The sequence below is a fragment of the Eleutherodactylus coqui genome, chromosome 12 (genome assembly GCF_035609145.1).
Source record: "Eleutherodactylus coqui strain aEleCoq1 chromosome 12, aEleCoq1.hap1, whole genome shotgun sequence".
In the NCBI taxonomy this organism is placed as follows: domain Eukaryota; kingdom Metazoa; phylum Chordata; class Amphibia; order Anura; family Eleutherodactylidae; genus Eleutherodactylus; species Eleutherodactylus coqui.
Window position 1 is genome coordinate 65736709 of NC_089848.1, and position 14837 is coordinate 65751545.

The window sequence follows — 14837 nt, forward strand, 5'->3', positions numbered from 1 at the left end:
TTGGGCTTTTTATAGCTTCATTCCACAATCAGAATAACACAATGCTGTGTACTATATTGTACTTTTTCTGCTTTTTCACCAGTCTGATGTAATTCACCAAAGTGTTTTTGAGCTGATCCATACAGAAGATCGGCCTGAATTTCAACGTCAACTGCACTGGGCGTTAGACCCCACTCAACCTTCAGAGACACAGAGGTCGCCAGGTAAGATATTTACCCACTTTTTGGCATGTTTCAGGCATTATTCTAATGTGTTTATGGTACGGTTGGGATCAATGCATACATAGCAGATTGTCGGAAGGGATCTTGAAGCTCATTACAAGTATTACAACTTTACTAATTCACTTAAAATGAGGCAAGTTGGGCTTTTTCAAAGTAATTATATGTATAGTCTAGTTTTATGGCAGCCGCTGAAAGTCTATGTGCTAATTGTAGGTAATTACACGCAACAAGCCCAGACTTAAGACCCTCCCTGTATTTAATCTCCTAATTATTTAATTAAGCACTTGTATAGGATGACCTCATATGGGCAGTTTATGGAGAAGTGTTTGCCATCTATTTCTCCTGTGGGTTGTTATGAGTCTTCCATTGTTTAAGAATGGGAAAGGAGACAAACTATGTAAAAGTACAGCGTTTATTCTGAAGTGTAAGCAGAGTCTTGGCAATGCGTTATTAAAGGAACATTAAACCCACAAATGAATGGTAAAAGTAAACAGGAGATAAACTTTCCTCCGCTGTTTGCAAGATTTCTGAAAGACTGTTTCAGCCTCCATTTTTTTTGGCTGACACGTGGGCAAGGGGTGTGACTCAGTAAAGGTAAAGTTCCCTGGGGCAAGCACTGAGTCATGACGTCATGTCGTGATGGTTTCTTGGCAGACTGTGTTTGCAGGGTGGTTTGCCATTATCTTCCACAGTCATCCTTTACACACCAGCAAGCTGGGTACTCATTTTACTAAAAGATGGGAGTCAACCTTGAGCCGGCTACCTGAACCAAGCGGGGATTGAACCCGCAACCTTCAGGTTGTGAGTAGGAGCTTAAGATGGCATTTTTTTAACCCTACGCCGCACAAGGCTCCGTGAACACAGTAGGAGGGAGGAAATGACTGACTTCCTGGGAGAGACAGAATACGTTTTTTCTATTTATTTTTTTCCCCCCACTTTTTGTATGTTTTAGTATTTTTAAGGAATGAGGTGGTCATTCTTTTCTTTGCCAGAATGCACCAACAATGCCCTGAATACTCTTCACACATTCAATCAATGCTTCTTGAGCAAATTCTAGCAAGCGTGCTAGTAGTATTCCTTAGTGGTCCTATTCGTGTATGACAAGCCTAGATTTATCTTCATGCCTTCATAGTACAGGTTGTTCATGCGTTTTGGCTCGTACCGATGGCCCATTTGTTTAGTCTGTTTGTTTTCCAGTGTGCAGTAACAAATTAGCTTCGCCTCCCAACCTGCTGTGCTTTAATGTTTGAACACATTTTCTGTTTCTCCTGTTTCGGCAAGGAATCGTAAAATTGCTGAGATTTTTGTCAACCGGTGTGGTTCTATGAATACAGGCTTCATGGTTCGCGTGTGCGAATATAGGATTGCAGTATTTAATCCCTTTAGCATATGTTGTTAAATATATACCATTATTGCCTCATCACTTTAGACATCCGCTCTAGTGTACATAAGCCGAGAATCAATAATTACTCAAGGAACCTTTTGTAGAACAGTTCGAGTCGGATTACATTAGTGGCACAAATACATTTCTAGCAGCGTTTGCTACACCGACACTTTAGCGTAGAGAATACGGCTACACCTCCATTACACCCCACGGGTCTACTGAATTGAGTTTAGATTATAAGAGAATGATGGTTATCTACTTTGGGTTTAGAATGAGACAAGGCTGGTGGTGTAGGGCAGGTTGCAGCTTAGTAACATTGCTCCGCATATTGGTGCCGATGACTGTTTTTGGCACTAATTGGGAAGACCTAAGTTGGTTTTCACAATCGGGGCTTCTATTTTTTTATAGGATACATGACTCAACTGTTATCATTTTTTTCCCTATTGACTTCTAATGGATCGGTTTATTTTTTAAAATTTTTTAATTATGTAGGGCTAGAATAGATCAGCATATTATACGGTTTTGACCATCAAAGAGTAAAACGCCAAACCGAAAAGAACGAACGCATGCTACAATGTTCTAGCTGTTAACCCTTTGCAATCCAATTTGTATCCTTGTTTTCCTAGGGGCTTATTTTTTTCTGCTGTTATACAACGGCGCTATATGCTGGCTAAAGCCAGTACTGCATGAGGTGACACATTGGATAGGCTCCAACAGCAGAGCGGCTGGCAATATATAGTAAGAGAACCCCAACAGGCGTCTTCCAACATCGAAACTGTACAGCCTTAAATCATAATGTCTTCACAGGTCAGACAGTGGATTGGAAAGGGTTAAAGATGATCAGACTCCCGATGGAATCTGGACAAACTGGTTGTCAGGAAAAGTGGGTCATAATTAGAGATGAGCGAGCGTACTCGCTTAGGCAAACTACTCGATCCAGTAGTGCCTTATGCGAGTACCTGCCCGCTCATCTCTAAAGATTCGGGTGCCGGCGGGGGAGAGCGGTGAGTTGCGGGAGTAAGCAGGAAGGAGCGGGGAGATAGTGGAGCTGCTGTCCAATGACTGCACTCTGCTTTCCGTATCTGAAAGATATGGCCGTCTTTTGACAAGCATGTCTGTTCCCTAGTGGTGGTCGGCCGCATCGCACTAGTTGCTCACCCCGGCCCTAAATGTGCTGCTAAGCTGTAATGTGGCCATGTGCATGAACTTCTGTAAGTTTGGTCATCTCATCAGACCTTTCGGTGTACACACACTATGATTTATAGTTGAGGCCCATTTTCATGTGCAGCCCGTTATCAGCTTGTGGAAAGTTTGAGTTCAGCTTTGTGTCTTTTAATGATTAATAAAGGTTGCAGACGTTACAATATCGGTCTGGGATTTAATATGCGTTTACAGTGATACTATTTTTCCCTGGAGCTGATGGTTTCTAGTCGCTGACTCACTGGTCATTGTGTGGGGAGCTCATGTGGGTGGTTTTTATCTTGCAAAATATGCTTATTGCAAAGTAACTTTTCAAAACTTTAGGAAAATGTAAATATTTATGCCCATTGAATATTTTCCTCCAAAACCTTAAGGTTTTGTGTACATTAAAAAAAAAATTGATACCAAATGTTTGTTTTGTGATGAGCTTCTTCCCCCACGCACCCACCCATAGTAAGTGTCCAGTGATTTCCGTATAGGCCTGCAGCCCTCCAAGATATGGAGAAAGGCTTGATGTGACAAGTGGTTCCTGCTCAAACGGTTTCCCTCATTATGGCCTAATGGGTTTGTCAAACCCACAACAGTTCTAGCTTTTTCTGTCTGGTTCTTGCCATCCAGGATATGGCGGCACCTCTGCCTCACCAGTGGTCAGAGTTCATGACAAAATAAAAAATATATCTTGGTAGAAAGGCAGATCAGCAAAATTCATCAGGTTAAAGGAGTTGTCCAGTTGTAAACCATTAATGGCCTATCCACAGGACACACAATAAATAGTAGATCGTCAGGAGTCCGCCACCCAGGACCTTCTTTGAGCTGTTCACTCTCGTACACTGAGTGGTTTTCTGCAGGAAGCAGACAGCTCTATTCTCGCTGCAGTGGCAAGTTTTGGTATTACAGGCAAAGTTCTAATTTAAGTGAATGGCCTGCAATACCAAACCTGGCCACTGCAATGAGAACACAGAGCTGTCTGCTTCCAGCAGAAATCAGCTCTGCAGAGAGTTAATTGGTCTGGCAAACAACTGAACGTTGGTTTTACTAACGCACATTGTCATGAGTTGGCTAAAGAAATAAAGGCCATTTAAGAACTCTCAGAGGACATGTTAATGTAGATGGAGCTAAAGAAATATTTTTTGGTATTTTAGTGACACTTTTTTTTTTTTTTTTTTAACAGACGGCAATGAATTTACAATGATAACCTCCTGCTACAATCCGGACCAACTTCCACCTGAAAACTCGTCTTTTATGGAAAGAAACTTTGTCTGCAGATTGAGATGTCTGTTGGATAACTCTTCTGGATTTTTGGTGGGTGATGCATCTCCCGTGCCAGACTAACTCTTGTACAAAATATGAATGTTGGATTATAGGAAATCTGTAATATTGATTCCATATGCGTTACATAGGCTTGCCCATTCTAAAACCCCAAGACCTGCCAGTTTCTCTTAGTAGGTCCAACTCGTAGGTAACGGTTGCTTTTCTTGGCCCTTTTTGTAATTCACTTTACTTCTAAAACCAGAAATTGTGTCAAAAGTACAAAATGTGAGCCGCATCTTGGAGTAATTGTGTCACCAGTGAGAAGATTGAGTTATCTGCAAAACCATCTGATTTCTTTTCAGTACTTAATCAAAAACACATTACAAATGTTCTAAATATCCGCTGAGTATCAAATGAGATTATGGGTTGTTTGAAATGCCAATTTCTATGTTCTGCCCCAAGGGCTTTCTCACACCAGTGTTTTTACCGCATATTACGCTCGCGGGCTTCACGCGTCTAATGCGCGGTAATAAGCTTTACATTACTTTCACCAGTGCCTCTCACACAGCATGCGAAATGCACGCGCAGAAATAACTCACTATTTATATCTGGGCGCATATTACGCACGCATACACACCAAAATAGTGTGTGGGGATTTGTCGGCACGCAGCAGTAGGCAATGCAGAAGCGGGGAGTCCTGCAGAATCCCTGACTTTGCAAGTGAACCTAGAAGAATTAATGCTGTTTTGAAGGCAAAGGGCAGTCACACCAAATATTCATTTCAGTTGATTTTTTTTTTTCATTCACTTTGCATCTTCTTAATTAACAAAAATAAACTATTAACACTTCTACTTTTGAAAGCATTTTTCTCAAACCCGTCTAAAACTTTTTTTTTTTTTTTGCACCTTTTACAGAAAAAAAAATGGGGTGAGCCTGAGTAAATCCTTAACTGGTCCACAAATAAGAGTGTTAAGAGTTTTATGGTCTCTAAATGGATGTAGGTTCAGAGGCCTGGTGCCCTCACTGTGCCAGGACCTTTTGCGTAGAACAGGCTAAGAAAATGATTAGTTGGGTAACTGCTTCTGAGAAGCTCATTCAAAAGTGACAATCTATATGGCTGCACTTCCTGCTGTCAAAGTTGAAAGAAAGGCAACCATAGCAGAAATGTTAAACGCCAATGAGACCTAATTATCAGACTATCACTATATTTATATAACCTTTACATGGCCATGGGCACATTTTGTTTTGATCAACTGACAACTTGCTTCTTTTCTTGAAATTTCTGTATCATAAGAGCTCGGTCAGATGAGCATGGTTTACACGCTGCTAAGCAACATGTAAACCACGCTCCTGAGATGCAGAACAAGATCATGTGCCTGGGCTGCTTCTAGCTCCATGGAGCAGCCTGGTCACACATCCATGGTGCGGGTAGCCTGCTACCACAGGAGCCTATGGTAAGCATCCTGGACAGCACGCACCATGGAGCTGACAGGCGAGTCGGCACTTGCTGTCCGTTCTCTTTAATAAGGAAAAGGGTCTGTGAGCGCTTCCATAGCAACCTATCACTTCCCATATAAGCGTGGTTTACACGCTGTTGTAGCAGCGTGTACAACACACTTGTCTGACTGAGCCCTAATGGTGTAAAACTACAAACATGGATTACCAACATGACCACTGTCCATTTGTGGTGTTGAAATGGTTTTACATCTTGAGAAAGTAAATTAAGCTTAGAATGTTCTTTTTTAGATAGCAATATTTAACCCTTTCACTAATGACTGTAAATGCACATTTGTTCACCCAATCATTGCCCCCCCCCCCCCCCTGTGAACAGAACAGCAAACACCGATTAGCCGCTTTGTCTGCTCATCAGAACTTTTGCACTTCCATGAAAATAAGATATCGACAGCACATCTTCCCCTGTGAACAGTAGATGAGATGTGCTGCAGACAGTAATCATAGTATATGGGGGAAGTCAACAGTCATTAAAACAAATGCTGATGTTGATCGGCTTTTGACCTCTGGCTCCAATTGAGCCGTGTAAAAGGAGTCTTGTGCTACGTATTGACTTCATGTACGATTCTGTTACACTGAGAGATATATATATGTGTGTGAATGCTGGAACAATGTATCAATCACAATCTTAATAAATGTGTTATAGCACAACTTGTGTAGCATACGTAAGCCTGGCAGGGTTCTTTATAATGGCATTCTATATTCTCATACATTATTATACAGGCTATGAATTTTCAAGGACGTTTGAAGTTTCTTCATGGACAGAATAAGAAAGGGAAAGACGGATCCGTAATTCCCCCTCAGCTTGCACTTTTTGCTCTGGCTACTCCATTGCAATCTCCTTCCATCTTGGAGATCCGAACCAAAAACTTCATCTTCAGAACGAAGCACAAGCTAGACTTTACACCCATAGGATGTGATACAAAGTAAGAGTCAGACACCTTCTGTATTGTGTTTTATTCTTATAGTTTTTGCTTTTAATGTAGCCGTTGGATAATAAAATACTTATTCCACATCCTTAAGAGTGGACACGAGGCTGGCTTCTGTCTGCTCCACTAGAGTAATCCGTTCCAAATTTTTTTTCTTCTATGCATTGACTTATTAATCTTTTTTCGGTCTTTCTTGTCTCCCCGCAGAGGAAGCATGGTACTGGGATACACAGAAGCAGAGCTGTGCGTTAGAGGAACCGGCTATCAGTTTATTCATGCTGCGGATATGATGTACTGCGCAGAGAATCATGTCAGGAGTAAGTTCTTGCCACCCTAAACTTTTTTTCACTTTTTTTTTTTTTTTACGGTTAACCCTTTCCAACCCAATTTTGGATTCAGGGTTTCCTAAAAAAAATGTTCTCTTTTTGCTGTTATTCAGCGGTGCCATCTGCTGGCTAAAGCAGGTGTGTGCGCGCCAGAAAGGCTCCGACAGCGGAGTGGCTGGCAATAGACAGTAAAAATACCCTGTCGGACGTCTTAGGACATTGGAGCTGTACAAGCTTCAATCAGAATGTAGGAAGACATCACACAGTGGACTGGAAAGGGTTAATACTTTACACACATTGTGAGCACACGCAGTATGACAGAGCACGAATGGTGAAGACACGTACATACGTGTATATGCACTACATACAAATACAGGGTTATTACAAATGATCTTCCCAAAGCGAAACCCTCCATATCTCCCATTTTTAATGACACTCAGATAATTTTGATATCAATGGAAACCAAATCAAAGATTTCATTTAGCAAAAGTGTCTGATAGTTTCCCAGAGCAACCAATCACAGTGCAGCTTTATTTCTTAAGCTGCTGAAATAAAATGAAAGCTGCACTGTGATTGGTTGCTATGGGCAACAAGGACATCTTACTGTTTTGCTAAATGAGGCCCAAAATGTTTTATTCTGCCGTAGCCGTTGCTAGGGAATATGAGATAATATGGCTGCCAGGAAAGACAGCAGAGCGATTTTTGTGTCCTTGATATTTCATGTCTACCGGTTTGTTGTTGGTGTGCAATGACATTTCTGAACAAAGTTTGGGGAGGATCCACCCAGTGGGCGCACAATTCGTAAGTGGTATTCCAATTTTAAGGAAAAAAAGTTGCATCTGGAAGCATGGAAACAATGGAGTGTATCCATGCAAATTTCACATGACATCCTCAGAAATCCACCATCAGTGTAAGCAGAGAATTGAACGGCCAACCGTGTGCAAGATTGTTGCGCACCTTTCCGTCAAGTTAACAAATGTTGTTGGAATCTGGGGTGGGAAAACGCACTTTTCTCTGTGGAGCGTATGTGCGATTTCCCCAGTGTGGTGGCGCTTTTGCGCTATAACCTGTAGGACCGTATACGACCCTTTTCCATGAGAAAACCATCCCGGGGATTTCGTATCTGGACGCTACAGATATGGCTTCTGCCGCAGCTGGGACAGGGAATCCCAGGTTTCATCTTCCAACAGGACGGACCACCTCACCCATTATCACAATGAAGTTAGAAGGGAGCTGAATAGGCAAATACCAAACAGATGGATCGGCCATGCAGGTTCTGATGATGGTGAACCTCTTCCTTGGCCTCCACGTTCCCCGGACCTTACGCCTTGTGATGTTTTACTCTGGGGGGTGTTGGGGTCTACATGCCCCCCTTACCACCCGCCATGTATAATCTGCGAGTACACATCCCAGAAGCCATTGCATCAGTCAATCGTGATCCGCTACAACATGTACGGCAGGAACTAGACTACAGGCTCCATGTGTATCCAGTGACAAAGGGGGCCACACCGATCACCGCTGATGTGGAGAACACAACAGAACTTTGAGTTTGTTTCCATTTACATCAAATTTATGTATCTGAGTGTCATTAGATGTTATGATGTTGGATGTTAAGTTATGAGTGTTTCAAGTTGGAAAGATCATTTGTAATTCTATTTTGTATATTCCTTATGTGGCAAGGTAGCCTGCAACGGAGTCAGCTCTGCTTCAGAATATGTAACTGCAGAGGTATTGATATGACGACTGAGCTCTTTATCAGGGCGGAGATGTGAAGTGTGTTCCTAGAGATAATACAGAACAGAGAATATTAGCTCATACACTGTTCCCTCTGGACCCATTGTCCTGTTTTTGGACTATGGCTATCGGCAGTATAAGATGTATTCACTTGGCAAATTTTGGAATCCAAACCAAAATCTACATACAATATATATCCCATTCAGAAGAACGGGAAATTCCATGTTACTCTTCACAAGGCAGATTTCAGAAAAGTGATCTGCCGGTTAACGAGGATCTCTCTGGAATCTGCATCAGAAATCCTCCATGTGAATTTTGCCTGCTGGCAAGGGTGAATTCCATGCGTGGATCTGTGGCATACGGAGGGGCACATTCACAGCAGAAATACGTGGCTGTTCTGCTCGGCCTCTAGAAACGTAATCCAAGTGGGAAACAATCTGACAGATTCTAGCGTGTGAACATATCCTAAATGTAGGCCCGCTAGTAGAGCTTCCTTGGTTCTGATTGTCATTTACTCCCTTGCAGTGATCAAGACGGGAGAGAGTGGCATGACTGTGTTCAGACTCCTCACTAAAGAAAATGGATGGACTTGGGTGCAAGCAAACGCACGGCTTGTTTATAAGAATGGGAGACCGGATTATATAATTGCAACTCAAAGACCTCTTACGTAAGTGATGTATTGGGGGTGTGGTTTTTTTTTTTTGTTTGTTTTTAAAGAGGTTTTTTTTTTTTGTTTGTTTGTCCCCCCACCCCACCCCATCCCTCCCCTTCCTCTCCTCTTAAGACCTCTATGCCCATCCACAGGATAAGGAATACATGTATGACCACTGGGACTCCTAGCAGTCCCTAAATCTATGTGTCACAAATCCTCTATGAGCATGCAGCAGTGGTGTGTCCACATTACCGATATGTACTTCGCTTTTACAAAAATGAGGAAGATCAATGTGTTTGGCAATCTTCTGCCACCATCCCATAGAACTGAACGGAGCAGCGGTCACATATATGCACTAGTTGCTGGTTCGGGGTGCACAGATCTTAAGACACCCCACAATCTGACATCTCCTATCCAGTAGATGGGTGATAAATGTCATAGTAGGATAATCCTTTTAATGGTAAAACGCCCTTTTAAGAGCATTTCCTGCTGGCTTCATGTCTACTCGGCTGAGCTGTTATAGTTGTACAGTTCTTGAAGCTTGTGGACTATTAACAGTATCTGTGCGAGTGCAGCTCTTGACTCAAATGTAGAGTGTAACTCCTAACTGGGAGTAAACAACGTATTTACAAAGTCACTGATCGTTTTATGGAGTTTATTGTTTTTCATTGAAAAATAAAGCAAATATTCAAGTTTGCCAATTAAGTCGGGGATACGCGAACTGTTTCTGTGGTTCTAGGGTCATATTGTTAGATTGAACCATTTTAAAGGCCACATTAAAACTTGTAAGTGGGTATTCCCATCTGAGATATTTATGGCAAGGGTGGGGTTTCTATTCTGGAACTCTCGACTACACGGTGCAGAACAAAGGAGCAGGGGACCCCCATTCCACCTATAGAGGGGGCCATCAGTACTGCTCTCTCAGATGATAGGAGTTGTGGAAACAGCCAAGAGTTTCACAACTCCTTCCTCGATGGAATGCTGTTTCTCCAATAAATTGGAATCCCTGAGATGGAACTCCCATATATGTTTTATATTCTAAGTCTTTTGGATATGCCACATGTATCTTGGTTGGGAATACTCTCTTAAAAGGGTACTTTCAGGATTACCCATGCAGTTTGTTTTGACTAATGCAGTACCCAAGGGGTGGTAGATAAACAAAGGCTTTCAAGGGGCACCAAAGAGAGAATACCAGTCATGCACCATCCCCTTAAGCCTGCCATAACCGTGCCAGTCACACTGTTCTTCACCATAAGTTTGTACAAAGCTGCACTCCATATCCATTATAATGGATAACCCTATTAATATTCTGAGGTTGCTGATGCATATTACATAGCCTAGATTATGTTATTCCTCTTTTGTTGAGCACAATTGCCTTTGCTGCCTCAAACTGTGTTCTTCCTCTTTTATTTTCATGCATAAGACACTTTCGAAAATATACAAACTTAGACCAGTGATTTATATATCCGGGTAGCTCCATTAAAGGGGTTGTCCCGCGCCGAAACGGGTTTTTTTTTTTTTTCAACCCCCCCCCCGTTCGGCGCGAGACAACCCCGATGCAGGGAGGTAAAGAAAGCTCACCGGAGCGCTTACCTGAATCCCCGCGCTCCGGTGACTTCTCTACTCACCGCTGAAGATGGCCTCTTCCTCCGTGGACCGCAGCTCTTCTGTGCGGTCCACTGCCGATTCCAGCCTCCTGATTGGCTGGAATCGGCACGTGACGGGGCGGAGCTACACGGAGCTACACGGAGCCCCATAGAAGACTGCAGAAGACCCGGACTGCGCAAGCGCGGCTAATTTGGCCATCGGAGGGCGAAAATTAGTCGGCACCATGGAGACGAGGACGCCAGCAACGGAACAGGTAAGTATAAAACTTTTTATAACTTCTGCATGGCTCATAATTAATGCACAATGTACATTACAAAGTGCATTATTATGGCCATGCAGAAGTGTACAGACCCACTTGCTGCCTCGGGACAACCCCTTTAAATAGCTGAGAAATGACTAAATTCGTGCTTTTTTTAATTTTATTTCAGCTTCCCTTTGATCTTTCAATATGTCTTTTTGTTTGTTTTTACATAGAGAGGAAGAAGGAGCAGAGAACTTAAGAAAGCGGAGCGCACAGCTGCCTTTCATTTTTGCAACCGGTGAGGCGGTTTTGTATGAGACCTCGTTTCCCTTCCCAAGTCTAATGGGCCCCTCACAAAATAAACCTAAAAGTTCCTCAAGTAAAGGGACCACTGCCAAAGCAACTGCAAACGAAGCACCTGTCAATCCCGTCAATCCTGCCTCCCTCCTGGGTGCCATGCTGAGGCAGGATGAAAGCGTCTACATTTGCCCTCCAGCTTCAAACACCTTTTCTTTTGAAAGCTTTTACAAAGATGGCAGAAGTGAACTGGGCAATAACTTTTGGCAAGACGCTCGGGTACCTGGGGCAAACAACAATATGAAGCAAGAGCAAGGGGCTTTTTCCCAGGCAAAAAGCATTCTGCCGCCTTCAGAGTGCTTAGATGTGTTACCGGAGGTTAAAAACAATGAGCTTTACAATATTATGAGAAGTTTAGGCATCGACTTTGATGATTTGGAGGTGATGCAGCAAGATGAAGAGTTTTTTAGAAATGAATTCGACTATACCGATATTGGAGATATTGACGTGGCGGATGAGATTCTCACTTATGTACAGGAATCCCTAAACAGAAAAGCAGACTGTATGTTTATGAACTCCCTTCCACAATTGTCTTGTGTGCCGGATCCCGGCAAAGTAACACAAACTAGCTTGGATGCGCCACAAATGCTCCAACAGCAGCCAAACCAAATGATGCCGCAACAGCTGTGTCAAAAAATGAAGCACATGCAGGTCAATGGCTTGCTCACAAACTGGAACCCCGCTAGTGGCGCACCTCTTACCTACCAAGAACAGCAGCCGACTGAGCAATATGTATCTAGCCTCAATAACATGGCTCAGGACTTTTATAAACCTGAACTCAGTAGTGCTCCATATACTTGCAAACAGGAATATATGCCTTACCAGGACTCATTGCCCGCAGTGCCACTGCCCTCTAACCTTACACAGATGGACTTTGATCTTGGAAATGTGGAACAGTCAATGTACACCTCTTCCTCAAACTTGGATGGGTTTTTGGAAGTCCTCCCACAGACTTCAGAGCTCCAAGACTGTAGCTTAAATGCACAGAGCGTTATGATGACTTCCCAGCCTTGCTATTCTGGTGCAGTGTCCATGTATCAGTGCCTCCCGGAACCTCAGCCATCCTGTCTGAATCAAATGCAATATAATGCTGTGATGCCCAGCCAGCAACAGATGATAAACAAAGTAAGCTACCTGGAACCGTTGGCATATGTAGAAGTAATAAAATATTTGTATACAAAGTAGCTTCTACTAATATGGGTTATAAAGCGCGTCTCCCACTCTGATGAACCTGGCACATTCATGCATTACATAGCCAGCCTATTGGTGTTTTTTTTTTTTTTTTTTAGCATTTACCCTTTAGGATAAATATTGTATTGTCTTTAACTTTTTTTCTGTAAAACCACTTGGATGCTGTTGTCAGCATTGACCATGCCGTCTGTGAGGTTAAACAAAACAGCTGGGCCTTGGAATCAATAAGCAGCCTAATTCAGCTTAGAGGAGTGATTAGGTGAGCAGGTGCTAATTTTCAAACTCTTCTGCATCCCATATTGCAGTGGATACGTATACTTTCCAATAAGAGAGGAGGAAATAACGTTATCAAAAGTCTGTTATCTCTTTCCTGAGGGCATCTAAAGCCATACAGGAGCAACAGGCATTACAGAGATTGTTCTCCTCTCCCTGCAACCTACTAGCGTGTCCCCTGCTGAACCACCCTTTTTTACTCGTACATGGGTAGATGTTATGACTGTAGGTAAATGCAGCTCCTACTTCAGAATGCTCTCTCTGGATAGAACAAAGCGTCTTGGCTTTAAAGCAAGACCAAAATCGTGTCTCTGGCCAGGTTCTAACTGGAGCTAGAGCCTTTAGAGTAGCAGGTCCCTCTGCAATTACTCTGCCTGAGCTCAGGGTAAGCTATTAGCGGGTTGTTAAAATTGATTATAGCATTACATTTTTTTATTTTTTGTACAGATTCTTGTTGTATATACTTTTTTACTGTATGGGATTCTTATGTAATCTGACAAATATTCATGATGTCACCACTGTATGTTTGCCCAGGGGTCTCATGAGCTTCGAGTCAACCTCTGACACTAAAGGGATATTCATTTTAACTTGGCCCAACTAATTTTTTTTTTTAATAGGAAGTAAAATATGGGTGTTTTCATAAAGCCTCTGCACTGATAACATCTCTTTAACAATTGAATGATGATGTTTTTGGTCTAGGAGCACAGCAGATGTTCCTTCGGTATGACATGTTCTGCTCAGGTTATGCTACTGTCAGGGATGTTATCAATGCTTCACTGCTTGTTTTTCCTGAAAACAAGTGCTTATGTTTGACAGTGTTAGGAATTTGGACATTTTTAAGCTTTCTCATAAAAGCCTTCACTGATCTGTCGTTGGGCTCACATCCGTGGGGTCTCACTGCTAGAAGAGTGTGAACGGTGATATACAGATAGCTGGTGAGGAATGGGAGAAGTGATGAAACTAATACACCCACATTTATAGTAGCTTGAAATGCCTCAAAGGACCATACAAATGACGTAGGGCAGAAATAGACCAGGTTAGGCCGGTGTATTCTTTTAAGTCAGTCATGCAACTTTTTAGCCAAACTTGTGCAAAAAAAGATGACTTCAGTTGCTGAACTTGGAGAAAACATTGTGTTCTCCAACTTGATACCAGAAAGTGGTGCACATTTTTGCACAAATCTCTGCCTGGTCATAACAGGCATTGGTTGTATTTTCTGACTTTTACACAGTCCAAAATGTGCCCGATTTATTTAAAAATGTGTGCATTTTAATAAATTTGGCCTAAGCAAATGAGAGGTCTCTGGCACCAACCTGTAACTTTGGGAGTTTCAATGTGCTTAGAGAAATATTCTTCACTGTCTGTACTTTTCTACTCTCCTTAAAGACTTATGAGTTTGCTCTTTATCCCATTTGTCTACCATATGTGATCTATCCAATAATTACCCTATTTTTTGATTTGCATACTTGTATATTAAGAACACAAACCGTAAATGTGGGACCAACAGTTCAATCTGCTCTTCCCTTCTTTACCCTAAAACAGACTTTCTTATCCATTGAAAGCAATGGAAGAAACTCTGTGGCCCGCTCCCACCGCTGACAGGGTTACTTCTTTCCCGACGTGATGCAAGTTGCTTTTAACATACAAACACATGTTGGCGAATTCACATGTTGGGGAACACGATATCGGGCCATGATCAACGACCCAATATCCTATTCGCCCGTGTTAAGTTAGCCTAAGAAAGGAGTGAGTTTTAGCATTTTGCAAAGTTGCAGGTTGGCGCTAGAGACTTTCTAAAATGAAACAAATGGGTTATATTTTAGCAGGCTGAAGCCGCATCTCATAGTCTCAATAGTAAAATCCTAGCCAGGTAAGAGTATCTGTTAACAAAGGAAGATGTGCACAGTTGTAGACAAAGCAAGGATATTGAATTACCAGTGGATTTACAACTTCCAGTA

General features: G+C 42.3%; 1 protein-coding gene across 2 annotated transcripts in view; it reads left to right on the top strand.

Annotated features, from left to right (window-relative positions):
* AHR (aryl hydrocarbon receptor) overlaps window positions 1-14837 on the top strand; it is a 119445-nt gene that overhangs the window by 91275 nt on the left and 13333 nt on the right. For both annotated transcript variants that reach the window (XM_066584889.1, XM_066584888.1), the window contains exons 5-10: window positions 83-203; window positions 3977-4107; window positions 6292-6494; window positions 6705-6814; window positions 9083-9224; window positions 11292-12540. In XM_066584889.1, the coding sequence (XP_066440986.1) occupies window positions 83-203; window positions 3977-4107; window positions 6292-6494; window positions 6705-6814; window positions 9083-9224; window positions 11292-12540 (1956 nt within the window). The remainder of the gene's footprint in view (window positions 1-82; window positions 204-3976; window positions 4108-6291; window positions 6495-6704; window positions 6815-9082; window positions 9225-11291; window positions 12541-14837) is intronic.